We start from the raw sequence: 27,966 nt of genomic DNA on the forward strand, positions 1-27,966 counted from the left end.
TCTGGTGGCTCAGCTGGTAAAGAATCCGGCTGCATTTCAGGAGATCTGGGTTCGACCCCTAGGTTGGGAAGATTCCCTGGAGAAGGGAAAGGCCACCCACTCCAGTGTTCTGGCCTGGAGAATTCCATGGACTGACTGTATAGTCCATGGGGTCGCAAAGAATCAGACATGACTGAGCAACTTTCACTTTCACTTTGACTAGATGGACTTTTGTCGGCAAAGTAATGTCTCCGCTTTTTAATATGCTGTCTAGGTTTGTCATAGCTTTTCTTCCAAGGAGCAAGCGTCTTTTAATTTCATGCCTGCAGTCACCAACTGTAGTGATTTTGGAGCCCAAGAAAATAAAGTCTCTCACTGTTTCTACTGTTTCCCTGTCTATTTGCCATGAAGTGATGGGACCAGATGCCATGATCTTAGTTTTCTGAAAGTTGAATTTTAAACCAATTTTTTCACTCTTCTCTTTCACTTTCATCAAGAGGCTCTTTAGTTCCGCTTAGCTTTCTGCCGTGAGGGTGGTGTCATCTGCATATCTGAGGCTATTGATATTTCTCCCGGCAATCTTGATTCCACCTTGTGCTTCTTCCAGCCCAGTGTTTCTCATGATGTAGTCTGCGTATAAGTTAAATAAGCAGGGTGACACTATACAGCCTTGATGTACTCCTTTCTCAATTTGGAACCAGTTCATTGTTCCAATCCGGTTCTAACTGTTGCTTCTTGACCTGCATAGATTTCTCAGGAGGCAGGTAAGGTGATCTGGTATTCCCATCTCTTTAAAAATTTTCCACAGTTTGTTGTGATCCACACAGTCAGAGACTTTAGTGTAGTCAATGAAGCAGATGTAGGTGTTTACCTGGAAATCACCTTGCTTTCTCTGTGATCCAGCTGATGTTGGCAATTTGATCTATGGTTCCTCTGCCTTTTCTAAATCCAGCTTGAACATCTGAAAGTTCTTGGTTCACATACTGTCGAAGCCTAGCTTGGAGAATTTTGAACATCACTTTGCTAGCGTGTGAGATAAATGCAGTTGTGTGGTAGTCTGAACATTCTTTGGCATTGCCTTGCTTTGGGATTGGAATGAGAACTGACCTTTTCCAGTCCTGTGGCCACTGCTGAGTTTTCCAAATTTGCTGGCATATTGAGTGCAGCACTTTCACAGCATCATCTTTTAGGATTTGAAATAGCTCAGCTGGAATTCCATCACCTCCACTAGCTTTGTTTGTAATGATGCTTCCTAAGGCCCACTTGACTTCGCATTCCAGGATGTCTGGCTCTAGATGAGTGATCACACCATTGTGGTTATCTGGGTCAATAAGATCTTTTTTGTGTAGTTCTTCTGTGTATTCTTGCCACCTTAATATCTTCTGCTTCTGTTAGGTCCATACAGTTTCTGTCCTATATTGTGCCCACCTTTGCATGAAGTGTTTGCTCGGTATCTCTCATTTTCTTGAAGAGATCTCCAGTCTTTCCCATTCTATTGTTTTCCTCTGTTTTCTTGCATTGATCAGTTGGGAAGGCTTTCTTCCTTCTCCTTGCTAGTGTTTGGAACTCTGCATTCCAATGGCTGTATCTTTCCCTTTTCTCCTTTCCCTTTTGCTTCTCTTCTTTTCACAGCTATTTGTAAGGCTTCCTCAGACAGCCATTTGAATGTTTACCAAATGTATTAAATGTCAACTTTATTAAATGTTAGAGTCAATCTTTGTAAAAAAGATTCGTTAATCTGACAGTGACTCATTACGTTAGGTTTTCCTTTGTGAGAATCCCCTTTGTGTGGGAGGGATGGGGAGGGGGTGTGGTGGGGAATGAGCCCATGGTAAAGCGGATGCACTTCTGGGTGACCAGAGAATTTTAAAAACTAGGTTACTTTTTAAGAGGGGAAAAAAAAAAAGCCTTGCTCTGAGACACCAGTGCATTTTACTGTTTCATTTGCCCCCTGAGCGTGCCTGAGTGTGAGCCTTCTTAAACGGGCATGATCCGGTCAGGTCTCCGCCCCTGTCACCCCCTGAGCAGGCTTCAGGCCACAAGTGCTGGGTTACAGAACCCTAAAACTTCTCTGGACTCTGAGGGTCCCTAGACTGAGGGCCCCACGGCCTGGACAACCTCCTCTGCATCCTGCAGCGCCCCTTCCTTCATCCTCTGATGAACGTACTTGTGTCACCCAGCCTCATGTGTTCATGCACCATCTCTGGAGTCAGACCCCCGACTTCCAGCCCAAGCCAGGCCCTCTGAGGTCTTAGTGCTGTAGCCTTGGGCTAGGACCCAGCTCCCGGTGTCTCAGTTTCCTCCAGTGGAAACGAGGAGATGGCAACAGTGCCAACTTGTGGGTGGCTGTAAAGTGCTTGGCACGTGCCAGGTTCCCATGGGGTCATGGCTTGTGATTGCACCAATTGTGGACCAGTTATGTTCTTATTTGGCGGCCCAGTTTGGAGGTGGCCGCTGAAGGTTGGGATCCTGAGGGGCTACAGTGAGTGAAGAAACCCTCTGCCCCGGGGAGGTGCTGGCTCTCAAACGCCTGGCTGGTCCTAACCACAGACTGGAGAAGGGGCCTGGGGTGGTGGACAGAGCTCCAGAGTTGGCCCCTGAGAGATGGGCTCAGGTTCTGCCTTTGCAGGCCTCCTCAGCCTTCTGGGTCACTTCCTTCTTTGCTAGCCCACGAAGAAAGTTAGGAGGACCAGAAAAGACACTGGAGGTGGGCACACTCTGGGAAGTGCAAAGATGTGTACGTTTTCCTGAAAGCTTCTCTTTTGCTGGTAGATCTTGGACTGGCTGAATCCTGGGGCTTTGGGGGTGAACCTGGTGGTAGAGGAGACAAAAACCAAAGCAAAACGCGTGATAAAGCAGGTAAGAGGCTGTGCCTGAGGCACTCCAGTGGGGCTACTGCCCCAAATGTACACGGATCTCCCCCACCCTAGAGGAAGGCTTTCTCATGTGACAGCTGGGTTCCTGTCTGCCAGCAGTTGGGGAGGCAGATCCAGGGGTTGCGAGGGGCTGCGGGGGGAGACGTGGGGGTGGTATGAGGCTCCTTGGGGTTCCCTGGAGACTCAACTCTTCCACCTTGAAGGGGAAGGAATGCTCATGATTATTCCACCAGCAACCACAACCATACTCCCCATTTACGTGGACATGGTGCCAGGCATAATTGTCATCTTATTTAACCGCCCACCAACTCAGCAAAGAGGGACCGATGACCCCTCTTTATAGCCAAGGATAAGGAGGCTGGATGGCATCACCGACTCAATGGACATGAGCCTGAGCAAGCTCCGGGAGTTGGCGATGGACAGGGAGGCCTGGTGTGCTGCAGTCCATGGGGTCGCAAAGAGTCGGACACGACTGAGGACTGGACTGAACTGAACTGAAGGAGGCTGGCCGGGGGGTGGGGGCAGGGACTTGCCCAAGGTCACACAAGTTTAAGGGCAGGACACCAACCCTGGGCCCTTCCTCCACCTCCTCAGCAGGGCTGGCACGGCAGGGTGGAGTGCGCACCTGCAGGGGATGTGTAGTGTGCACCTTGGCGTGTCCAAGCCCAGGTGGTCCAGAGGAGCAGAGGGTCTAGGCCAGAGCTTCGCTGCTGGCTGCTGCCAGCACCCTTCCGCTCTGCCGGGGCTCCTGTCTCTGCAGCAGTTCCCCTGAGGCAGCCAGGCCGGGAGTCCATACCAGCCTCCTGCTCCTTTGTGGACTGGCCTCGAGGACTGACGCCCCACCTATCCACTCGGGACAATAAGCGCAAAAATTTTCTTGATTTTCCCCTCTGTATAAGCAACTCTGATAGGGCTTCCCTGGTGACTCAGTGGTAAAGAATCCACCTTTACAGGAGACTCAAGTTTGATCCCTGGGTTGGGAAGATCCCCTGGAGGAGGAAATGGCTGCCCACTCCAGTATTCTTTCCTGGGAAATCCCATGGACAGAGGAGCCTGGCGGGCTCCATGGGGTCCATAGGGTCACAGAGAGTCAGAGACAACTTAGTGACTAAACAACAATAAGCAACTCTGATGAACAATCTTACGGTTAATTTTTTTGAGGATCCATGATCTCCTTGGGATAAATTCCTAGAGGTGGGATTTCCAGTTCAAAAAGAGGTGATAATTTTAAAGCTCTCAGTATGTTTTTGGCCAAAATGACTTAAGCACGAGCCCTGAAGAGAGGAAAGGAATGCACGGTGCACCTGTTTCAGGGGTCCTTACGTGGGTCTGGCAATCACCCACCAACTGCATGTTCATCTGTGATCAGCTGATTACAAGCGTTCTTCACTGGTAAATCTTAGGAGCAAAAGTTCTGGGTGAGGGTCTGGTAAGATGCGGTGATAGTGTGCCCCCACAGTCTTTGCTGCCAAGTACGGTGCAGAGTCAAAGTTGATGCTGCTCTGCCCACCACCCTCTCTCCCTCTGCACACGTTCCCCAGCACCCACGTTCAGCGCCGGGCACAGCCCTCCCGACCTGAGTGAGGAGTGAGCCATAAGGCTGGCACTGTGCCAGGCTCCTTGGCTCTGGAGGTGACACGCTGTTTTCTTCCCGGCTTTCGAGATGGTCTGAAAATGGTCAGTGATTCTCTGGGGTTTGTGTTAGGCTGTCCTAAACTTACCCTTGCAATAGGAGCAACGATGATCTCACTGCTTAAAGTCTTTCTGGATCCATCCCTTAGAACCTCTCCAGGCCCATCTGGTGCTGTGTGGTGGGTCCCGAATGATAGGAGCTTGGCACCCCTGGTGAATAATGGTGGTGGTGGTGATGATGGTAATAATGGTGGTGATGATGGTCGTGACTGGGATTTTGATGGTGATGGCGGTGATTATAGCGGTGGTGATGACGACGGTTGTGACTGGGATCTTGATGGTGGTGGTGAATTGTGGTGATGGTGATTTTGATGGTGGTGGTGATTATGGTGGTGATGATGACGGTCGTGACTGGGATCTTGATGGTGGAGGTGGTGATGGCGCTGGTGGTGATCTCGATGGGGGTGTCCACTGCGTGTTGACTGACCGAGCTCTCCTGTGCTCCTCTAGGTGGAGTGCATTGATGAGCATCAGGCCAACGAGGCCCTGGAGGAGGTAACTCTCTGGGGGACCACCTCTCCAGAGGACGTGATACAGGACACACAGTGCCTGTTCTGTACCCGCCTGTGGAGTGAAGGGTGGGAGCTGCTGGGGGCTTGGAGAGTCAGGACCAGCTCTTGGCTGGTGCCGTGGAGCCAGATGCCCCAGGTCACGAAGGGAGTCTGTGCCCCAAACATTTATTTCTAAATCCAGGTGCCGACAACTTAGAATATACATTTTCAAAGACGACTACCTTTAAATGTTGGCTAGGTCCCTAGGCTGTTCTACCAATAACCATCTTTTAAAAGGTCTTTTTCTTCAATTATGAAAGTATCAGTTACAACAGAAAATTTGGAAAATAGAGAATTGTTTAACAAAGAAAACATAAACTCTTTTACATTCCTTAGATCTGCCAGTCGGCACTGACGGTAACATCCTGATTTATAAGGGCAGAAACAGCCGCGTATACTTCAGTTTGCTGGGCAAAGGCTCTGAGTTGTTTTCTCTGCTCTTCTTGAATTTTACACGAAGCTAAATGTCTCCCCTTCCATCTAATGGCCACCCTTAGCTCTTCTTTCTGGAATCACGAGCTTTTTAAGCTTTACCAGCAGCTATTCTGTCCACAGTGTGTCTGAGGCACACTGATGGACCCAGGCCACATTCATGGAAGAAAGAAGTGGGGGGCCATCTTGTATCCCCCCAAGCATCATACTCCCCCCAACTCCCTCCCACATCCTGCTAGGCCACTGCCTTTCACACCCAACCCACCATCATGAGCAGCAGTCCATCTGGCTCCAAGTTGCTAAGGGAGCCACTTCTGCCGCCTAACTGTGTTTGTTTTCAAAGCACTTGGAGCTGAGGGCAGGGGCCTGGGACCTCTAGTGCCCACAGCCAGGAGGCCAGGGGGCCAGGGGGCCCAGGCACAGCAGTGCCCTCCTCCCTTTGGCCACACCCCCTTCTCCAGACATCCCGGACTCTGCTTGTTTCCGACCCCAGGCATTCTGCCTGCATCGGCCCACCTGGTCCTCCTGACACCCCACGAGGCAGACACCATGGCTACTGCTCTTTCCAGATGGGCTGGGCGGCTGAGAGGTGGAGGAGCCTGCCCTCCGTTATACAGCACAGCCAGCACATCCGGAAACAGGACTTACCCTGGGCCATCTGGCTCCTAACCTCCAGGCCGCCCACCCTCCCGGGACCCCCGCCCCTGCCTTGGACAGAGGAGCATGGCTGAGATGCGGTCTTCCCCACACCACCACCTCCTCTGCCCTTGTCCACAGCTGATGCCGCTGCTGAAGCTTCAGCATGCCCATATCTCCATCTACCAGGAGCTCTTCATCACGTGGAACAGTGAGGTGGGTCAGAGCCGACCCGCGGACTCAGCGGGCACAGAGGGCCCCCCACCCGGCTGGTTGTAACCCTGTGAACGCCAATGGCAGGACCTCTGTGAGGCTCCCCCTGGCTCTGCACCCTCCGGGCCATGCAGGGGCTTCTGGGTGGCATCTCGCCTGGGACCCTACAGCCTCTGCGTGGGGCTCATTATCCCACTTTCCAGGAGAAGGCTGGGAGAAACCAGCTGGCAACAACCCAGTGTCTCTCAGGTCTGGGCCTGGCAGCCCCTAAGCCCTGCGCTGGGTCCCAGTGGCCGTGTGACTCCTCGTCTCTCTAGGGACCCCGAGGCCTGCCTGCCGGTTACCCCAGACGGGGTTGAGCTGGGGGCTGCTGGGTCCCCTCAGGCAAGGCCCCTCAGGGAGGAGTGGGTCTCAGCTGAGCCCTAAGGGACGAAGGTGCCAGGGCCCCAGGCGCTGTGACCTGCATGTGCCGTGGTGGACGTATGCACCTTTAAGAAAAGCCCAAGGGGCTTCGTGTAGACACGAAGGGTGGGGCGGGAGCGGGGAGCCCAAGGGGTGGGGCGGGAGCGGGGAGCCACTCGTGATGGGCCGTGTCCACCCTGGGGGATGGGGGCAGTGCTGCCGTAGCCACCGCTGGTGGTGGCCCGGGGGAGGAAGGTCCTGGAGTGGTGATGGCCCAGGAGGTCCCAGGCCTGGGCTGCCAGGTGCCGGAACTCGGCATCTGGCTAAGGGGTCCAGGTGGGACCCGGCTAAGGGGCTGTGTCCCCAGCAGATCTCCTCTCTGTTCCTCTGCCTGGTGATGGAGTACCACAAGGAAAGCTTCCAGAATGTCATTGAGAAGAACAGGGCGGCAAAGACAGCCATGGACTCCGAGGTAAGACAGACTGTCAGGGATGCCAGGCCTGGGGCCCACCTGGACCGTGGGAGGCCCCACAGCGGGGGGCAGAGGGGCACCGGCGGGGGGGCTGGCACCACTGGAGCCCGGGCTCATTTCTTCTGACGCTTAGGAATGAAGGTATTTGCCTACCGTAACGTGCATAGATCTTTCTGTAGAGCGGGCTGCATTTTGCATGGGCGGACACTCCGTCCCTGCCTCCCGTGAGGTCCGAGTGCTCCTGGCCCTCCAGACGCCCCCAGCCGGTGCCCAGGCTCGACTGCCGCCTCCGGAGATCCCCTGCGTGTCCCTGAAGTTCCTGCAGATGGGCTCGGACAGTGTGACGTTCGCCTGTGTCTGGTTTCGCCTGTTCATCCTGGTGCTTTGAGATTTGCTCACCTGTGAGTGTCAGGTGACTCACGCCTGACTCATACCAGGTGATGCTTTTGAACTGTGGTGCTGGAGAAGACTCTTGAGAGTCCCTTGGAGATCAAACCAGTCAATCCTTAAGGAAATCAGTCCTGAATATTTACTGGAAGGACTGATGCTGAAGCTGAAGCTCCAATAAAATCAGTGCTGAATATTTATTAGAAGGACTGATGCTGAAGCTGAAGCTCCAGTACTTTGGCCACCTGATGCAAAGAACTGACCTGATGCTGGGAAAGATTGAGGGCAGGAGGAAAAGGGGACAACAGAAGATGAGATGGTTGGATGGCATCACTGACTTGATGGACATGAGTTTGAGCAAGCTCTGGGAGTTGGTGATGGACAGGGAGGCCTGTCGTGCTGCGGTCCACAGGGTCGCAAAGAGTCAGACACGACTTTGCGGCTGAACTGAACTGTGTCAGGAGACCGTGCCTGTCCACGGCCAGGTGCCGCTCCATCGGATGGCCGCACCTCCGTCGCGCAGCTGGTCCAGGGCAGTGAGCATCTGGATTGCTTCCAGTTTGGGGCTGTTGTGACCAAGGGCCACCACGAACACTGCGGGGCGTGTGTCTGATGGACCGAAACATCCGTTTCCTGGGGGAGTCCCTCGGCGTGGAGCCGCCGGGTCAGAGAGTGGCTGCGTGCACTGCTGTGGCCAGCGTCCCGGGCTTCCGGGATGGTTAGTCAACTTGGTGCTGACCCTCAAGCGGTGGCCCTCGGGCTGCGCGTCCGGCCCGCACTGCAGCGTCAGTCCTCCTCCTGTTAGTGTTTCTTCGTGTGGCTGCACCGGGTCTTCGTGGCAGCACGCAGGGTCTTCGGTCTTCACTACGGCACGCGGGATCTTTAGCTGTGGCGTGTGGGAGCTCGTTCCCGACCAGGGATCAAACCCACACCCCCAGCGCTGGGCGCACAGGGTCCTAACCACAGGACCGCCAGGGACATCCCAGACTTGTTAGTTTTAATTAAACATCACATTTCAGTTCGCTGATTTCCAGCATGGTCACGGTGAGCACCTTTTGGCTGATCAGGTATCTTCTGTGGTGTCTGTTCAGGCCCCGCCCCGTTTAAACGCGAGGTCGTCCGTCTTGTTGATTGACACGAGCTGTGTCTGTGCTCTGGACACGGTGTCCAGACGTCTCCTAGTCTGCGGCTGCCGGCTCACTTTCTCAGTTGTCACGAGCTGCGGCTCACCAGTGTCTGCTCTGTTGCTGCCTTCTGAGCCTTCAGGGAAGCTGTTCTTGGCCCAGGATTAGGACAATATTTTGCTCTGTCCTCCTCAGACTGGATCTATCTCGCTTTCACATTTAGGCCTGTGACCCACACCACGTGACTTTTGCTCTGAACACACCTCTGGTCTGCGGGCCTCTGGGAACCATCTCCCCGCTGGCGGTGGGTGGGTGGTGGTGGGTGTTCTGAGGGGCAGCCGGCTCCTCTCCCAAGGTGGGCCTGGAGACAGGCTCAGAGTGGGTTTCAAACTTTCTGTTTGTAGGAGAGCCCTGTCAAGCACAGGATGTTCTCAGAACCCCAGTAAGGAGAGCAGAGGCACTCTACTCGGGCCTGGGGTCAGTGGGAGGAGGAAGCCCAAGGTCCTGCCCCCTCAGCCCCTCTCCAGCACCCTGGGTGGGGTCTCTCAAGGAACACGGTGTGAAACTCACTGCCCTGGAAACTACATGGATCTTGTTGCTGACACAAACTGCTTCCAGAATGTTCTCAGGGCTCTTTTCACGCTAATGACCTGGGCAGGGAAGTCCAAGTGAGAAGTGAACACTCAGCATCTCTGGTACCCTCGAGGGGTAGGGTGCAGGTAGAGTAGGAACCCAGGGACAAGAGTGTGGGGCTGGAACCCAGGGCCTTGCAACTGACGAGGTCTTGCTGTCCTGAGGGTCCCCATGCAGCCTGCAGCAGAAGTTCCCGCACTGGCTCTGAGCTGTCGGCCACTGGCTTCAGGCCCATCTGGACCCACGGGGGGAATGGGCCGGACCCCATGGGCTGCACTGAGCGGCCCCGAGCTGCCTGTGAAGGGCGGGCGCTTTCCGGCCCCCCATCCTGGCGTCTCTTCCTCCCCAGTGGCTGCAGAACATGCTGGGCCAGGTGCTGGACGCGCTGGATTACCTGCACCACTTGGATCTCATCCACAGGTGAGCGGGTGGCCAGGCCCCTCCCGGGGGGTGGCGCCTCCCAGAGCAGCGTCCGCAGGGGGCAGGCCCACGGGAGGGAGGGGCAGCCGGACGAGGGTGGGCCCTGCTCCTCCAGGAGCACCTCCCAGACTCAGAGGGAGTGCCACCCCCTCCACGACCCTCCCCAGGCACACCAGGGGTGGGAGGTTCTAAAATGCAAGGAAAAAAGCAGACAGCAGCACCCGCGGCCTCCGGGCATGCCCAGGCCGAGCTGCTGACCCTGGGTGTCGCAGAAGCAGTGCAGCTGCACGCCGTAGAGCCCCCGTCAGAAGGAGAGAAAACCATGTGAACCGACGTAGGAAGGGAGCGCTCGCGATCCTGTTAAGGTCACTGATGGGACGCCGGGCCCCAAACGAGCTCTTGGCTGAGATCTGGAAGGCTGTCGGTGGAGGGACCGCGGGCCGATCACCAGGTTCCCTGCTTGTAGTTGCTTCGTTTTCCCTGTTTGAAGTGACAGTGTACTTAGCTTACAGGAAACAGTATTTTTAAAGTGGTCCCAATAGGGCATTTACTGAGGCGGGGGGAGAAGGGGTGGGGGCCCTAGGTGTGACAGGAATGGAGGGTCTGCAGAAGTGGCCCCACCGGGCAGCGGGTGGAAGGGCACGCCTCTCGGTTGCAGGAACCTCAAGCCCTCCAACATTGCCCTCGTCAGCAACGACCACTGCAAACTGCAGGATCTGAGCTCCAACACGCTCATGACCGACAAGGCCAAGTGGAACGTCCGGGCGGAGGAAGGTGGCTGGGAGCAGCGGGGGCCATTCCCTCAAGGGGGGGTCCAAGGGCAGGGGCCACTCTAGAAGCTGAAACAAGGCAACAGCAACCTCTCCTTGCTCAGAAGGGCCCCAGAGACCGCCCCCCACCCCAGGCTTCTGTGGACTCCACAGAGACCCCCTTGCCTGGGCTGTAACCGAGCGGGGTACAACCAAGGGGGGGCACACGCAGAGTCCCGAGGACACTCAGAAAATGCTCACCTTTGTGGAGGGGGAAGGGAGGTCTCCGCAGGAAGGAAGGGGAGAGAGGCGCCGGGGGAGGGCTGGTGGACGCCGGGCACTAGGTCGGCTGCGTTTCCTTATTTATGTGTGGCCGTGCGGGGTCTTCTTCGCTGCACGGGCTTTCTCTAGTTCCAGACAGCGGGGGCTGCTCTCCAGTTGCGGTGTGCTGGCCTCGCACTGCGGAGGCTTCTCTTGTTGCAGAGCACAGGCTCTAGGCACACGGGCTTCAGTAGTTTTGGCCTGCGGGCCCTGGAGCATGCAGGCTTCATGAGCTGCGACTCGCAGGCTCCAGACCTCGGGCTCTGTAGTGGTGGTACCCAGGCTTGGTTGCTCCGCAGCCTGTGGGGTCTTCCCGGACCAGAAATTGAACCGGTATCCCCAGCACTGGCAGGCTAGTTCTTATCCACTGCACCACCAGGGAAGCCCCTCGGGCTGGATTTCTTTACTGAGCCTCAGAATAACCCAGGAGATGGTAGAGGTGAGGAATCAGACAGACGTTTCCATTCTCTGAAAAGACCACAGGGCAAAGGGAACTGGGCTTCAAGCCTGACAGCCATCAGGGCTGTGAGAGGAGAGGGCGGCTCTCCACCGGACACGGCAGAGCCCTGGGCTGGCAGGTACTGGTGGCATGCTGCCCTTGCTGGAAGGGTAAACAGGTGGGTGGTGGACGGACATGCAGACAGATGGACAGGTGGATGGACGGATGGGTTGACAGATGAGTGGGTCGGGGGGTGGGTGGGTAGATGGACATGCAGACAGGTGGACAGGTGGATGGGTTGACAGATGAGTGGGTGAACGGTCCAGGTGGATGAATGGATGGGTGGGCGGGCAGGTGCATGAATGGGCGGGTCTGCTGGCGGCGTAGATGGCAGGGGTCCTTGGAGCCACCCCTGTTTGGGCAGTGTGGGTCCAGAGAGGGAGGGGTGCCTGAGGCGGGTCAGGCGCTGAGAGCTGGACGGGGATCCTGCTCTTCTGGCTCCCCGTTTGGGCTGCAAGTTGAGAAACTGGGGCAGGGCACCTAGAGCTTTGCCTCGAGGTCCGGACACGTAGAGGCAAGATGCTGAACGGGCACGCGGGTCTCAGCCTTCCTGGAAATGCCCCGTCCGCTTGTTCCTGCAGCCACCGTGAGACTCAGGGGCGCACACGGCCGGCCTGGTGGGCCCCAGCCTCACAGGCCAGGATCTTACTGACCCGGGGCCTCAGACAGCATGTCTCTCCCTCCCCCGAGGAGAGTGACCAAGGGCCCATTTTCAAGTTGCTTGCTTCCCCGGGGAGCCCAGGACTCATACATGCCCCACCTCGCTCCTGCCAACAGACCCCTTCCAGAAGTCCTGGATGGCCCCCGAAGCCCTCAGCTTCTCCTTCAGCCAGAAATCCGACATCTGGTCCCTGGGCTGCATCATCTTGGACATGGCCAGCTGCTCCTTCCTGGACGTGAGAGCCTCCTGCCTGCCCCCACCCCTCAGCCCCCAGGAGCCCACCTTGGCCCTGAGGGGGGCGCACACCCCCCATGGCATCTTCCTGCTGTGGGTGTGCCCCGTGTGAAGCCCCCTGCACTCCGCCCCGCTGGGCCCTTGTGTGGGGGCGATGTTGGTAACATGCCAACCCGCCCCCCACGGCAGCCCCTCGGGGACAAGATCCACCGAGTTAAGATGCGCTGACCGGCCCGCCGTGGGGTCCCGGCCGTGGGGGGAGGTTGTCCCCGACTCCCTCCGGCCAGTGAGATGGCCACGGGCTTTTCTCCAAACCTGCATTTCTTCTTTGGACCAGAACTCCGGGGCACGGGTGGTCTCCATGCCTTCCTGACAGCGGCGGCCACCTCAGCGCCCTCTGCCTCCTCCCTCCCGCTGGGAGAGTACACAGCGGCCCTCTCTCCTCCTAGACGCTGGAGGCCATGCACCTGCGGAAGAACATCCGGAGCTCCCCCGACAGCCTGAGCGGTGTCCTGAGGACCATGGAGGAGAGGAAGGTCCCCGACGCGGAAACCTTCCAGTCCCTCTTGCCTCTGATGCTCCAGGCCGACCCGGGGGAGCGAGTCACCGTCAGGTGAGCGCAGGCTCCGGGGCCCCATCTCGCTCTGGCTGTCACCATCTCCCCCTCTCAGTCTCTCAGCGGCCACAAAGCGCTTCATCCGCGGACAGTGGCTCCTCCAGGCTGGGCTGTCCCAAACTGTGGCCACGCCTCTGAGTCCTGGACCGACAGGGGCGGCGTGGCCCCGGGCCCAGGAGCATGTTTGAATTCTAAGGTATTTTAAAGTCAGAAGGACAAAATGATCCATCCTGCGTTCTGTTCACCTTTATTTCAACATAGCCGGGGACTGTGGGGGTTTTTTTGGTCTACATTATGGATGGAGGCGTCCACGCGGGTGCGAGTGCAGGGCCCCTCCTGGACGGGACGCGCTGGGGCGCCCGCTGTGAGGGGTGCTTGCAAAGTGGGCGCCCACAGAAGGTGGGGGTCCCGCAGCTGCCAGCGAGCGGGGCGCGGGCGCAGGCGGCGGCTCTCTGCTCCTCCCCAGGGATGTGATTCACTTGACCTTCGTGCGCAGCAACTTCCGGTCCTCCAGCATCGCCCTGGTGCTGCACCGGCAGGTGGTGCCTGAGTTCATCATCGACATGCTGCTCGACAGCAACGTGGCCAGCACCTTCGGTGACGACAGGGGCCCCAAGGGCCGGCGCGGGGGGGCCCCGGGACTGCTCCTCCCGTGCGGCCGGTGGGCTTGCCCCTCGTCCCTCCCGAGCGTGGCCCTGCTCAATAGACCCCTCCGCCTGCTCCTGCCGGGGCCACGCCTCTGCTCTCGGGTGGACCGTGGGTCTGCAGGTCACCTTCAGTTCAGGCCTGGCTCTGCCCTCCCACCCCCTGCCCCTGGTGTGGGTGGGCCCTTCACTCCCTCCTCCCCTTCAGTGGCCCCCCGCCTGGGCTACGATAAGGGACTCCCTCCCACCCACCCACCCCCAGCGGACCACCTCTGCCTCCCTTTCTGGGGAAGGGGCACCCCCTGGGTCCCAGCTGCCCAGTCTCCCCGTCTCGTGGTTATGGGCTTTGGAGGCGGACAGCTGGGTCCAGTTGAAGCCCATCACCCGCTGACTGAGTGGCCTGGAGGGAGTCACCCGAGTTGAACCTCCTGGGTGGGCGCTGAGGCTGACTCCGGACTTTGGCCCGGTGGCTCCGCCCAGGAGGTGGGGATAAGGTCACGTGTGTCTGTGTGGTGGGGGGCTCACAGATGGGCCTCGAGCCGAGGCCTCCCCGCGCTGCCCTGTCCCCTGCAGAGGTCATGCAGAACTTCTCCAGCCGCCCCGAAGTCCAGCACAGGGCCCTGAAGAGGCTCCTGAGGATGACTGATGACCAGCTGGGTAGAGCTCCCCACCCGCCCCCACGTCCCAGCTCCACCCCGCCCCCTCCAGCGCGCCTCGCCCGGACTCCGCACTCCTCTGCGGCCTGGCCCGTCAGCTTCCGCGGCTTCACCACCTGCTGGGAGCAGAAGCCGGGACTTCTTTTACTGAGCCGAGGGTGGTGGGTGGCTCGGGGTCAGAACCATCTCCTGTGCCCTCTTCCCACCTGCTTTTCATGGACGCTACACAGACACCCCACCTCTCCACCGTCCCTCTGGTCAGGCATCCGAGTGGCTGCTGATTTCCCAGTATCATAACCGAGGTCACACGGACCACCGGGGCGTTTGTGCGCTGTCCGTTTCTGCACAGTAAGACCCCAGATGTGCAGGCCTGAGTACTTCATGTTTTCACAGACGCTGCTCACTGCCTGCATAGATGCACCAACCTACCCACCTCTCAAGCGTGCATCTCCATCGATTATTAATACTAATAATACCATTAATTCTGCCAAAACATGGTTTTGGAAGATGTCTGCACTCAACCTGTCTCACCAGCCTGAATATTACATTCATGAACCCATCCACCCACCATCCATCCCTTCCATCCATTGTCCATTATCCCCCTCCATCCACCCACCATCCATCCCTTCCATCCATTGTCCATTATCCCCCTCCATCCACCCACCATCCATCCTTCTATAGTAGGCTGTCCCAGTGGCTGGGCTGCAGATATCATGGAGGCCGAGCCCCAGCCGGGTCATGAGGCCGCGGAGACCTCCCCTCGGTTGTTTCCCTTCCCTCCTCCCTCCCCACGATCCCATCGAGCTGGGCTGTGGCCAGGACAGAGTCCATGGGCAGGGAGAGTCTGCTCCCGGGGAAGGTGAGGGCAGTGCTGGGTCCCTTTTGAAGGGACCCACGGCCTCCCAGGCGCCAGCACCTCTGACCTTGGTCATTCTCACCACAAGGACACAGGCTGGGAGAGGGGACAGCAGTGGGAAGGGGCACAGCTGGGCCTGGACCCTGCCGCCACAGCCTGCTCCCCCCACCCCCGTGCTCGGCACAGGTCCCTGGCCGCTGAGCCGACAGTCTAAGGCACTGCAGACGTCCCCTCTGAGGGCAGCCACGGCCAAGGGCGCTGGCACTCTCTAGTCACACCACCTGGGTTCTCGTCTGTCAGCGGGAGGGCTGACCTTGTAGAGCTGCTGGGATAGGAAGCCAGCTACGGCGCACCTGACAGGTGGTGCCTGGTCACCCAGGGCCCACACGCGATGCCCCCGACTCCCAGCGGGGGCTGGTCCCTCGACTGGTCCACGCCCCTCCCCTCACCTGCTCCTGTCCCGCCCCAGGTCTGCCGTGGCCGGCGGAGCTGGTGGACGTGTTGCTCACCACCATGAAGCGGCACCAGAGGATGCTGGACATACAGCTGTGTGCCTGCGGCCTGCTGCTGCGGACCCTGGGCCAAGGTGGGCCCCCCGCCCCCCACGCCCACCCTGGGCCAAGGTGCGCTCCCCCCGCCCCCCACGCCCACCCTGGGCCAAGGTGGGCCCCCCGCCCTCCACGCCCACCCTGGGCCCGGGGCGCCCCCCACGCCCACCCTGGGCCAAGGTGGGCCCCCCGCCCTCCACGCCCACCCTGGGCCAAGGTGCGCTCCCCCCGCCCCCCACGCCCACCCTGGGCCCGGGGCGGCTCCCTCCCCCCCACCAGGTCTGGGCTTGGCATCCGACCCTCTGGGCATTCTGCCACCCAACCCCACCCCAGGATGGCACAGCGTGGCCAGGAGACTGGGGCAGCACCCGGGGCCTGCCTGTGACCTGCTCTGGGGCCCTGGGCCGGCTCCTCCCTGCTCTGGCTGGTCTCTAGGCACAAGAGGAGGAGCTGGATGGGGTGGAGGGGCTCTGTGGTGTGACCACCCACCCCCCAGGCAGGCTGGGCGGGGTCCTAGGTGTGGGCGTCCAGGGGGTCAGCTGAGGGGGCAGCGAGAGAGGCTGGAGCCGACGGTCTGGGCTGGAGCCGACGGTCTGGGCTCCTGGAGTCTTTAAAGAAAGCTTTAAATACCTGGTTTTTAAACTGGAAGTATTTCACTACTTTTCTGAACTTTACCATTTAGGTTGAATTCCCACATAACACTTTACATGTCCACTCTGTGATAAATGTCTACGCTGGCACGGGCTCCCAGGCCCACCTGACAGGGCCCCCAGCCCCTCAGTCCTTGACTTGGTCACACAAGCACTTGTGGGGACCCGCTCTGCACCCCGCCCTCAGCATCCTCCCCGCAACCACGGAGCCCTGGGTAAACCCTGCTCTCCTGTGGCCCACGCAGCGCTGGCCCAGGACCCGGGGGCCACAGTAGCGAACACCAGCACCGTCACCCCCGTGCTGCTGAGTGTCCTGCAGAGCTACCCCGCAGAGGAGCAGCTCCTGGTCATGGTCTACAGCCTGCTCACCATCGTGGCCAGCCAAGGTGGGTGCCACCCTTGGGCGCTGGGCACACGGCGGGGGCACCCAGCCCCTCCACGGGGGCACAGACACTGCTTCTGGTCGCCCCACGCCCACGTGCGTCCCTCTGCCCACAGACACGGGCCCTGCCAGGCAGCGGCACCGCCGTGGGCTTCAGGTTCCTGCCCTTGCTGCCCCTCAGGCCCCTCCGCCCCACCTCACAATGGCCACCTGCAAGTCCTGGCCGAGGGGTGGTGTGCAGGAGGGTCACCCCCCAGGGCCTTACCCGAGTTGACTCCTGTCCGACCACTCACCTCTGCAATAGGAAGCTGGGGCCCCAGAGAGCCCAGGGCCCTCACCTGGAGCCTGCCTGCACTAACCAGCCCACCCCAGTCCAGACCCCACGGCAGGGAGTGGAAAGGGCTGCCAGGTGCCCTCATGACGGGACGACAGGTGTTAAGTCAGGGCCACTTGGCCGCGTCCGCTCACCACCCGAGCGAAAACACCTTGGAAGCGAAGCCCTGGAGGCTGGTCCCAGCCCAGTAATGGGATGCAAGGTGCTGGAGTGGTGGCCCAGGGGGTGGTCCAATAGTACCCTTTTGTTTCCGAGTCCCACGCTGGGCGCGAGGCTGGCCCAGAGCAGGCTCTAGTAACTAAGCATGCATTGAGATCGTAGTGCCCGAGGTCAGGAGAGAAGGGAGGGGACCCCAGGGAAGGCTTCTTGAGGAGGGGCTCTCCGTGGCCTCACCCCAGGGCCCACCCACAGGACTGCCCACAGACGAGCTGCAGAGGGCCGGGCTGTTTGAGGACATCCTACAGCGCCTGGACAGCCTCCCCAGGAACAGGGACATCTGTATCCACGGCCTGAGCCTGCTCTGGGCCCTGCTGGCAGACGGTGAGTGAGCCCAGGGCTGGCTCCCTGACCACCCGAGAGCTGGGAGAAGGGAAGGGGCAGACCCCGACCCTGGGCCCCCACCCACCTGCCCACCCGCCCGGGAGGCCCTCTGCTCACCCATCAGGGGCTGCCCTGGTCTCACACGCGGGCTCCAGCACTGGGCGACCTCTCTGACTTTTGATTCAGAAATGGGGACCCTCGCCGGCTGAATGGCTCCCTCTCCAGGTGCCACTTGGCCCTCCAGCACCTGGACAGTCATTTTCCCAAGAAGAGATCTCCCGCCTTGGAGGCCCTGAGCACAGCTGGGTGCAAGACGCCCCAAGCCTCCCCCTGGGGTCCAATGCCTGCCCAGACTTGCTCAGCAGGCTGGAGTCGGCCCTCCCATCTCCCCATCTCGGATGGCAGACCTCGAACCCCGCGGCTCTTGCTGTCCCCATGGCATGCAGGGGTGGGGGCCACGCACACAGCAGGTACTTCTCCCCACACCGGGACACAGGCGAGCCCTCCTCACCCCATCCCGTTGCAGCTGTCATCGTGAACAAGGCACCCTTGGAGAGAGCCCCGGCTCTTGTCGCTGAGGTGCTGGCCACCTTCCCCCAGGATGCAGAGATGGCGGAAGCCGGCTGTTCGGTTCTGTGGCTGCTGTCCTTGCTGGGTGAGCAGCTGGGGGCCCAGGGCCGGGGGGCTGGCCAGGCCCCTGGACACAGGCGTGCGGGCCCCTCCGCAGGCTGCATCCAGGAGCAGGAGTGCGCGGAAGTGGCGGACCTGCTCCTGCGGAGCGTGCAGCTGTGCCAGGACCGAGTCCTGCTGCTGAACAATGCCTACCGCGGGCTGGCCAGCCTCGCCAAGGTGTCCGGTGAGCCTGGGCCCAACAGGGCTGCTGCTCGGAGGCGGGGGGCGGGCTTCCCAGTGAAGCCTGCTGGTGGCCCACAGACCAAAAGCACGCACACACTCAAAGCAGGGAAACACCCAGTCCCAGCATGCAGGCGTCCTCTGCACCCACATCACACTCGCTGGTGCAACCCTGTGTCGTGACCGCCTCCCCTGCCCAGCACGCTTGGTGTGAGCAGGGGTGCTCCTCCAGGTGTGGCTCTGAAGTCAGCAGAGCAGACAGGGTCTGAACCCCACCTGTCACTCAGCCCCCCGGCCAGGCTCTGCGCCCGACCCGGGACCACAGCCCTCTAGACTCTCGGGGCCTGGAGTCCACCAAGGCTGCCCGCCGCATCAGGGTGGTTCAGCCTGTGGGGTCCAGTCCCCTTGGGTGCACAGGCTAGACGGGGTGACCCCCACTCCTGGAGAAGCTCTGGAGTGGGGCAGGGTCTCCCCTCTCTGATGGAGACAACCTAGGCTGCAGGCCTGCCCCCACTCCCTCTGGGATCCCGTCAAACCGGGAGACAGGGCCTGGAGCCCGAGAGCAGAAGGCTGGAGGCGCAGCGCATGGGAGCCGGGTCGTCAGGACCCAGTGAGCCAGAGGCGAGTCAGAGTCTGGGGACAGCCTCGGCTTTGCCGCCTTCGAGGATCTATCGGCGCCTTGGGGTGTCCGCCTCCCTCAGGACTCCAGGGGACCTGATGACCACATGGCATCAGGAGCTGGGTCTAACCTGCCTTGACGGGCCTCCTTGCGTGGGGGCACACTCCCTCCTCCAGCCTGGGAGACGGCTGGGGTGGAGAGACAGGTGCCCTCTGCCGGAGAACACTCCAGAAGTGCAGAGTGGTCACGGCCTGACTGCTGAGTCCCCGAGGCCACCATGGTGTCCTCAGCTGGCCGACACTTGCTACCCACAGCGCTCTGGGCTCTCAACAACCCCACAAACTCAGCATGGCCGTCCCCCATCTGCTGGAGGACCCTCAGGCCCACCCATCAGGGAACAACCCCTACCTTCCCTCAGAGCTGGCGGCCCTGCAGGTGGTGATGCCTAGGGAGAGCGGCAGTGGCCTGGACCTCATCCTGGAGACGTACCAGCTGCACCGTGACGACCCGGAGGTGGTGGAGAGCATGTGCCTGCTGCTGGCCCACCTGGCCGCGTACAGTGAGGGCCCCGGCTTGTGGCCGTCTGGGGGGTGGGGGGGGAGGGCAGGAACACGCTGGGCCAAGCACTGAGCCCCGAAGGGTGGGGGCCTGGCCCTGTCGTGCTGGCCTCAGGACCCCCCTCTGCCCGCAGAGGAGATCCTGTCTGAGCTGGCGTGCAGCAGCATCCAGCCCCTGGTCGTGGAGATCCACGGACGCTTCACCTCCAGCCTGGTGAGCGCTGGTGGGCCCTCCCTGCCTCACTGCACGGCCCCCCGGGGCTGCAGGACACCCCACGGGGCAGGGGCGGTGCCCTCGGCGCACGCCCAGAGACCGTCCACAGCAGCCGACCGCCTTCTCCTTGCAGGAGCTTGTTTCTTACGCAGCCAGCGTGCTCCGCAGACTGGAGGCGGCCGCCCAGTCCAGCTTTGAGGGCAGCCGGTAGGCGCCACCCTGCCCTCCTCAACCTGTACCTTACGGGCGCCCAGTGCCACAGGCGTCTCCTGGGGGAGCGGGGTCAGAAGAGGTGGGACCCAGCCGTCCTCAGACACGGGCCTCCACAGGGTGCAGCTCAAGTAAAAACATGCGTTTATGTCACACAACCTTCGTGGTAGCTTTGGACTTTCCCCACGGCCGGCGGGGGCTCGGCACAGCCTGGGGTGCCGCACGCTCCCCTCAGCGAGCCCGCGCCCGGGCCGGGCGGAGTGCTGCAGGCGCCTACGCTCACACGTCTGTCCGGGTCGGGGGGCACCCACCTCCCGGAAAACCGCGCTGGGCAGCCCGAGCCCCCCTGCCTGCTGCGGGCTCTAACCTGGAATTTAAACATAGCGGGCGTGCACAGGTGGGGTGAGTGGAACCCCAACCTCAGATCCCCCCAAGTGTCCGGGTGGCAGAGAAAACCCCTCAACGAGGCTGCGCCGGGGCAACTGCGCGGTCCATGCGCGAGTCTGCGGAGTCCCTTTCTTTCCGTTGCCTCAGCAGCGAGGGGAAAGGCCCCCCTCAGAGACAGGTGACGAAGAGCCCCAGGGACAGCCGCCCGGCCCCTTGTGCAGGAGAGGCTCGGACGCCACAGCCAGCTCAGCGGCATGCATGCTATGCGCCTGTCTCTGAAAACTGCCCCCGGCTCTAGGAGCTCCATCCGTCGTCTGGCGTGGTCGCAGCTCCCGCAGGCGCGAGGGTGGCTCGGGGCGTGGTCCTGCTAGGCGTCCTGGCTGCCGGCCTCGGGGGCGGGGGGCCGCCTGTCCCCGGAGAGGCTCTCCCAGTCCCTCTTCACCAGGACGTACAGCCTCATTGCCGCCTGCGCGTCCTGGACCTGGGGGACGTGGGGCGTCACCACGGCCATCCTGCCGGTGACTGGTGTGGCCACCGCCCACCCCCCCATCCATCCCGCAGCTCCTGAGTCCTGCTGCCGGACGTGGGGCGACAATGACCAGAGATGACTGCAGGGATCCAGGGACGCAGCCCCCGCTGGCGGGGGCGGGGGAGGACCCCACAGATAGGGAGGGACGGGCGTGCTGGCTCACGAGGGGCCCCAGACGCCACACGACTTGGAAGGCAGACGGGAGGGCCGCAGACCCAGACTGACGCCCAGAGGGCCAGGCTCTTTGGGCCCAGAGCCTCCGCCTCAGCCCTAGGGGGCCTGCGATCTAGACGGGCCTTTCTCTCCAACTACAGCGCACCAGGAGCAGCCAGTGTGAAGTGCGTGCGCCAACATCAGGTGACGCTGCACCTTGCCCAGGAGCTCAGCACGGCCCCCAACCCGGAGGCCCATCACCCGTCACCCACCCGGCATCTGGAGGCCTGTCACCCAGGATGCACTTACCGAACAGTGCTCCGCCTGCTGCACCTGAATCCCCAGGATTCTCTCTGCAAGCAGCTTCAGAGATGGCCGTCCGCTCTGCCGGGGAGAGGGGAGCACGTCGTCACGTTTGGGTGGGGCCTGGGCAGGGGGGCGGCCTGCCGAGGACCCGGGAGGGACTGTGCATCGTTGGCCCTGGGTGGCCCTGCTCTCGGGAAGGGGGGCCTCTGCCTCTGGAACACACACAATGCGCCTTCCGACCCGCGGCTGGGGGTGTGATCAGAGGAGAGTGGACTCACTGCCCTCAGCAGCACGAACTTTGGGTTGGCCAAGTCTTTTTTCTCTAAGATACTTTTCCTTTTTAAATGTCTAATTCTCCTTGTGACTTTCGTTTATTTTTTCACTGTTTTTTTTTTCGGCTGAACCATGCAGCATGCAGGATCTCAGTTTCCTGACCAGGGACTGAACCTGGACCCCCAGCAATGGAAGCGCCACGTCCCAACCACTGGACAAGAAGGGAAGTCCCTCCTCTTAGTTTTAAAGGTTAAAAGGGAAAACCAAACCAAACCAAACCCAAACACCTTTAACCAGGAAGCCAGCCTCCAGGGACCAGAACCCATGATCAAGTGAACCAGGCTTTCAGAGCCGCGTGGTCTCAGGTACCTTCACTTGGGTCCTGAAAGGCTTATACTTCTGAGTGTCCCGGATCTTCCTCTTCGGGTGGCCCAGAAACAGTGCCTGGAGGAGGAAGGTATGACGGGTGCTTTGGTGTCTGTCTGCAGAAAGATGCCCCTTTCTGAGTCCCGCACCCAACACGCAGACAGGACGAGGCGCTGATGTGAGCCTGAGCTCCCGGGGGCGATCACCGCGGGGCAGGCGACGCGCAGCAGAGAACGCACGGACGGGAACAGCCTTAGAGGCGGGGAAGGCGGAGACTCAGTCACCAGGGAACCCGTGACCGTCTGTCCCGTGCTTGAGTTTGTGTCACATACACACAGGGTGTCAGGGATGAAACGGGTCCCCCCACGACCTTGAGACAGGCCCAGGAGGGTGGAGGGCAAGGCTGCCCAGGTTACCAGGGCGGGGAGGGCGCAGGCGCTGAAGGGGGAGCCTGAGCCCTGGGGCCTCCGAGCTGAGAGCACTTGCCACCCCAAGCTTCCCATCCCAACGAGCGGGCCACTGTGGCCCGCGGCAGAGACCCGCTGGGCACAGGCCGAGCCCCACCCTCGGGGACAGGAAGGGGCCCTGGGAGCTGGCCTGCCGCCCACCGTGCTGGCCGTCAGGGGCCAGCCTGTGAGACGGGGACTGCCTGGGGTTTCGAGGGAACAGGGACCGGGGTGCCCCCGCCTGGGGAGGGGCTCTGCCCTGAGGAGTGGGGGCTGTCGCCGGGCGGGGCGGCAGCCTCGGCCCCGGCTCTCACTGCGTGCGGCACCTCCAACGCCGTGGGGCACAGAGGCGCGGGCACACACCTTGAGGTCGTTGTGTAGCGCGTGTCCAACCAGAATCCGGCCCTTGAGCAGGTCCGCGACTTCCCTCTGAACAACTTCAAACTCTTCTCCTGGAGCCACACACAGAAGGGGTTTCAGCGGCATGCTGAGAGCGAGCGCTCCTGCCCCATCAGACCCGGGGCCCCGGGTGGGTCAGGCCCTCAGAAGGGGGCGCCAAGGGGAGGCGGCGCCAACCCTGCTTGTGCCCTGGGGCTGCCCACCCGGCCTAGGCAGCACTGGCAGAGCCTGCGGCTGAGCAGTGGCCGGGCGGCCTTGTGGGCCGTCCTCGAGGACCCGAGAGGCGTGGATGGCAGAGACCACACGCCCAGAGGAGGTGGTGGGGCCGCTGCCTCAAGCTCTTGCCCTCAGGATCCCTCCAGGCCCGATCTCAGGGCCCCCGAGCACAGCTCGTCCAAGGGCAGACTCTACAGACCAGCCCCCTGGGTGTGTCCCAAGACGGGACACCTCCGGCTCACCACCGCCTGCCCCCCCACCTCATTCCCAACGCTGCGGCCGTAGGGAACCTTAGGGAACCTTAGAGAACCCGCCCTGGCCAGGCCAGGCCAGGCCTCCCACTGCTCGCCTGTCCTCACAGAAGCCCCGGCCACCTGACCCGCCTCCCCAGGCCCGTCTGCGTCTCCCAGTGGCCTTCCTCCGACACCCGCTCCATCCCCGCTGCCCAGTGACACTGCAGTTGGGAACACTGGCCCGGCTGAAGGTCAGGTGACAGAAAGGCAGCCAGGCCAACATAAGGCGGGCCCACTCGGGAGGGCGGAGAGACCGCCGGGCTGCCGGGGCCATGCCCGGCTTAGCCACCCACCCTGCGCCAGGTCCGCGGGCCGGACCCCGCTGACCGCGGTCCTGTAGTCGGTCACTGGCTGGGCTGGCTTCACGTGCTTGTCGTACACGCACCTGCCGTGCTGGTTCACCAGGGACACGCGGGCCACGATGCTCTCCTCCCCCTTGGGGCCCACGCCCACCATCTCGCAGTCCATGGCTAAGGCTTTAGTCAGCCTGGGGGGGAACCAAGGCTCCAGGTTAACCCTGTGGGGCCTGGGACCCAGCTCCGCCACTCAGCAACATGCCGAGGACCGGGCTCAGCCAGACGCCAAGGCACCTGCCCTGAAGACCCCGCCGGCCCCCCAAGGCTGAGCGCGCCCCATGGGGCCTGCGTACCCGCCGAAGGCCCGCTCCTTCACCAGCGTGACACTGCTCTCGCCCTGACCCAGCTGCTTCCTCGCTATGCTGGCTGCCTCTGGGCCGATGGCCGCTTCGATGTCTGCTGGATCAACATCGTCAAACCAGATGTCGTCTCTAAAAGACAGGGGAGAACGGGCTGAGCGTGGTGGCGAGTGTGGCGCGCTCTGAGGGCGCTCAGGCCCATGTGCCTGGCCACTGGCCACAGTGATCACCTTGGCACTTACCCACCTAATTAAAAATGCACTCTATAGCTAGAACTCAGGAACCACAGAGCAACACAAAGAACAGGAAACAGAAATACACCTCCACCCCCACTCAGGTGTAACGGTTGCTTGAACTTTCTTCTCAATGACGGAACAAACAGCTACCAGGCATTTGGGAACCACGGATAAACACGCTGCCAGGAGAACGGAGACTCAGACACCCCTTGGTGCCCGTGGTGTCCCCGTGCCGAGCCCGCAGACAGGGACGCCCAGGCTGGGACGCACAGCCGCCGAGTCCTCTCCTCCCAGACGCACTGGCCGACCGGAAGGCCCTCTGGCCTCTGCCCCGACAGGCTCCGCCCTCGCGGGACTGATCCCGACCACACCGCGGGAATCACTGAAACAACTTTAGTGCGCGTTGTCCGTCCCCTCCTCTCGGCTGCCCCTTCTCGATGGAGGGCCCAGAGGGGACCGCTCTTTCCTAAGAGGGTGCCTGGCACTGGGACACACGGCAGGCCCTCAAACGCTGCTTCCTGAGACCTTCAGCCACTGTGTCCTTAACCCGGCGGCACGCAGCCAGGCGGACTTACAGACACGCCACCCCCTGCCCAGCCACTGAGAGGCAGCTGCTGACTGGGCTCCTGTGTGGGCGACACCCAGGCTTTGTTGAGTAAGCGCCTGGCACTGGGGCGGTGCGGGAGGGAGCCTCACAGGCCCAGCGCAGGTGACCACGCTATGGCTCAGGGCGCCTCAGGAACCTGCCCCAAACCACCCAGCTGGCAAGACACGGGCATCGATTTTGAACTCAAGTCTTTCTGGTTTTGGTGTTCATTCATTCCACAAGTCTTTCCTGGGGGCCCATGAGGTGCCAAGCCCTGTTCTTGGCCCTGGAGATATAGCAGCTATGGGACAGAGTCAGCCTCCGCTATGCCTATGTTCTAGCGGAATAGACCTACCCTAGGTTAATTCTAAATTACCTAAATTACCCACAAAGAAACCCACAGCCCCAGGGTAAGGTGACAGAGGGGCCACCAGCCTCAGCCTCCTTAGGGAGAGAGGCCTCAGTCGGGGAGGCCGTGTCCATCACCACATCCTGCGGTACTTACTCGGTGGGCGGGGCTGGAGGCATGGGGGCAGTCGGCTCCCTAGCTTTCCGCTTCTTCTGTTTGATGCTGCCTTGCTGTGGAGACACGTCACCACTGGTCCTTTTGCTGGCCCCTTTCTCCTTGGGCTGCGCCGGTATCTTCCTGCTCATGAGCAACCCCAAGGGCCCAGAGGACCCTTTGGCCTCGGGGTCTGTGTTTTCCATCCCCATCGCATCTCTCTTTGCTTTATCTGAAATCCAGTTTCTATTCTGTTGGACACGCTGGGGCTGCTTTTTGGAATCCGTTTGAGAGTGAAGTAGAGGCTCTTGTGGGGTCTGTGATCTTTGTTTCAGCAGCTAAGAGAACCCAAAACAAAATACATAACATTGTAATTTGGAAATCACACACTGAAGACTGAAAAAAAAGCGTGTATGTGTCTAAAAGCAACTTGTTCCCACATTCACAGTTATTTTAGAGTTAATTGCTTCAGAGTTGGCGCATGGGCGCCACCTCCTCAGTCAGATTTCTTGGTTTGCTCCTGCTGTGAGGGTCTCAGGAAGAAATGGTCATGTCCAATGACACAGGGTGGACAGCCATGCCTCTGCTCCTCTCCAGGGAGGGCTGAGGTCTCCCAGCCCTGCGTCCTCGGTTAGGACCCTGCTATGCGGCAACCAGCTGAGCGAGGAGGCGGTTCCTACCCACTTGTTCCCGTAATGTTTAAAGAACAGGAGAACTGCCTTTCTTGTATAAATTAGAGAAAACGTGGAGTTTCTTCTCACAATAAATATCCATTCCTCTGCTCGCTTCTTTTTGCTTTACTTTCTTGTGAGAAAGAGGCAGAATCACAGCTCAGGAAGTCCGAGATCCCTGGGCTTGCCCGAGGGAATTCCACGGTGTGTGTGTCAGGCCGGGAGAATGATCTGGACTCCCCCACTTAAGGCGCAGGCTAACAGTCTCAGAAGCCCTTCTCTGCTCTCCCCCGCACCCACTCTGAGGCTCCGGGAGAGCTCTCAGGAGCGGCTGCAGAGACACTGTGAGGGTCAGCAGCAGCACAGAGCGCCAAAGCCCGCCCAGCCCTGTGCAACTGCGGCCCAGGAGCCGGCTGTGTGACCCTGGGCCCCGTCCCTTGACCCCTCCCAGTCTCCTCATCCAGAAAACAGCAGAAACAGCAGCAGCCAACTCCGGCGGAGGTGGAGACAATTTACAAGTGAAGCACAGCCGACAAACAGGACTCAGGAGATACTGACCAGTAAGTAAACTGCAAGTAAGTCTTGGCCCACTGATGGCCCAGAAAGGCAAGGAAGTATAACGTGACATTAAAAGCAGGGAGTTGGTGGGGGGTTGGGGTGTGGGGCCTGACTCCTGGTTCTCCTGACCTGGCTGCAACCTACCTAACCTTTCGGACCCATTTCCTCATCTGTAAAATGCAGATGCTAAAAGATCTGAGTCGGTCTCAGGTTAAATATGAACACATACAGCTCACCTCATCCAGCAGTGTCTGAAGCACATTTGAAGTGCTCAGTGATCAGCGGCAGTGGTCACGGATTAAGGGCCCAGTGTTACCAGAATCTCATGGCAAATAGATGGGGTAATAGTGGAAACAGTGACAGATTTTATTTTTTGGAGCTCCAAAATCACTGCAGATGGTGACTGCAGACACAAAATTAAAAGACACTTACTCCTTGGAAGGAAAGCTATGACAAACCTAGATAGCATATTAAAGAGCAGAGATGTTACTTTACCTACAAATGTCCATATGGTCAGAGCTATGGTTTTTCCAGTATATGTGGATGTGAGAGTTGGACCACAAAGAAAGCTGAGCGCTGAAAAATGGATGCTTCTGAACTGTGGTGTTGGAGAAGACTCTTAAGAGTCCCTTGGACTGCAAGGAGATCCAACCAGTCCATCCTAAAGGAGATCAGTCCTGGGTGTTCATTGGAAGGACTGATGCTGAAGCTGAAGCTCCAGCACTTTGGCCACCTGACGCCAAAAACTGCCTCACTGGAAAAGACCCTGATGCTGGAAAAACTGAAGGCGGGAGGAGAAGGGGACGAAAGAGGATGAGATGGTTGGATGGCATCACCCACTGGATGGACATGAGTTTGAGTGAACTCCGGGAGTTGGTGATGGACAGGGAGGCCCGGTGTGCTGCAGTCCATGGGGTCGCGAAGAGTCGGACACGACTGAGGACTGAACTGAACTGTCAGCAGGACGCTGTGCAGAGCCTCTGCTGTTCCGCAGCCCACGCACTCCGGCCCCTGCGAACGACTCTGCTCCCCGCGTCCACTCCAGCCCGCGCCCCCCGGGACCCACACACCGTCCCCATCTCCGCCCGCAGGGCCCTCGCGGCCTTGCCTCCTGCAGCGCCTTCCAGTTTGGGGAAAAGTCCTCCGGGGCCTTTGGGGGCCGCACCGCGACCACTAAGGGGTCGTTCCCCGGCGTCCCGCCGGCTTCTCGCGCTTTGTTCCTCCAGACTCTTTTCTTCCGCTTCGGCTTCCTGACGGGCCCGGCCTCAGGCGCTGGGGCACGCGGGGCACGCGCGGCGACCGGCCGCCGCGCTTTCACCATCCCGGTCCCCGAACCCGGTTCTGCCCTCCCGGACCCCGGAAGCCGCCAGGCACGCGTCCCCCTCACGTGGGCGCCGGTTTCCAGGAAGTGCTCGCTCTCTACCCAGCCGG

General features: G+C 60.4%; 2 protein-coding genes across 2 annotated transcripts in view; one reads left to right on the top strand and one right to left on the bottom strand.

Annotated features, from left to right (window-relative positions):
• The window catches only part of STKLD1 (serine/threonine kinase like domain containing 1), a 21,795-nt gene extending 1,835 nt beyond the window's left edge, over positions 1-19,960 (top strand). Inside the window, 18 exon segments of the mRNA XM_043470387.1 lie at positions 2,752-2,838; positions 4,998-5,042; positions 6,308-6,382; positions 7,152-7,253; positions 9,747-9,817; positions 10,476-10,591; positions 12,164-12,282; positions 12,731-12,894; positions 13,364-13,494; positions 14,115-14,198; positions 15,523-15,639; positions 16,497-16,643; positions 17,379-17,507; positions 18,034-18,162; positions 18,235-18,363; positions 19,397-19,537; positions 19,670-19,749; positions 19,883-19,960. Coding sequence (XP_043326322.1) covers positions 2,752-2,838; positions 4,998-5,042; positions 6,308-6,382; positions 7,152-7,253; positions 9,747-9,817; positions 10,476-10,591; positions 12,164-12,282; positions 12,731-12,894; positions 13,364-13,494; positions 14,115-14,198; positions 15,523-15,639; positions 16,497-16,643; positions 17,379-17,507; positions 18,034-18,162; positions 18,235-18,363; positions 19,397-19,537; positions 19,670-19,749; positions 19,883-19,960 — 1,944 coding nt within the window.
• Positions 19,961-20,086: 126 nt separating this feature from the next.
• Positions 20,087-27,930, bottom strand: REXO4 (REX4 homolog, 3'-5' exonuclease). The gene is made up of 8 exons (XM_043470087.1): positions 27,644-27,930; positions 25,310-25,644; positions 23,977-24,114; positions 23,621-23,814; positions 22,783-22,871; positions 21,977-22,051; positions 21,338-21,412; positions 20,087-20,827 (listed from the first exon to the last, which is right to left on the bottom strand). Exons 1-8 carry the CDS (start codon positions 27,854-27,856, stop codon positions 20,714-20,716), a joined length of 1,233 nt encoding a protein of 410 aa, XP_043326022.1. The 5' UTR covers positions 27,857-27,930; the 3' UTR covers positions 20,087-20,713.
• Between the last annotated feature and the right edge of the window lie 36 nt (positions 27,931-27,966).

Source organism: Cervus canadensis, chromosome 5 (assembly GCF_019320065.1).
Source record: "Cervus canadensis isolate Bull #8, Minnesota chromosome 5, ASM1932006v1, whole genome shotgun sequence".
Classification (NCBI taxonomy): domain Eukaryota; kingdom Metazoa; phylum Chordata; class Mammalia; order Artiodactyla; family Cervidae; genus Cervus; species Cervus canadensis.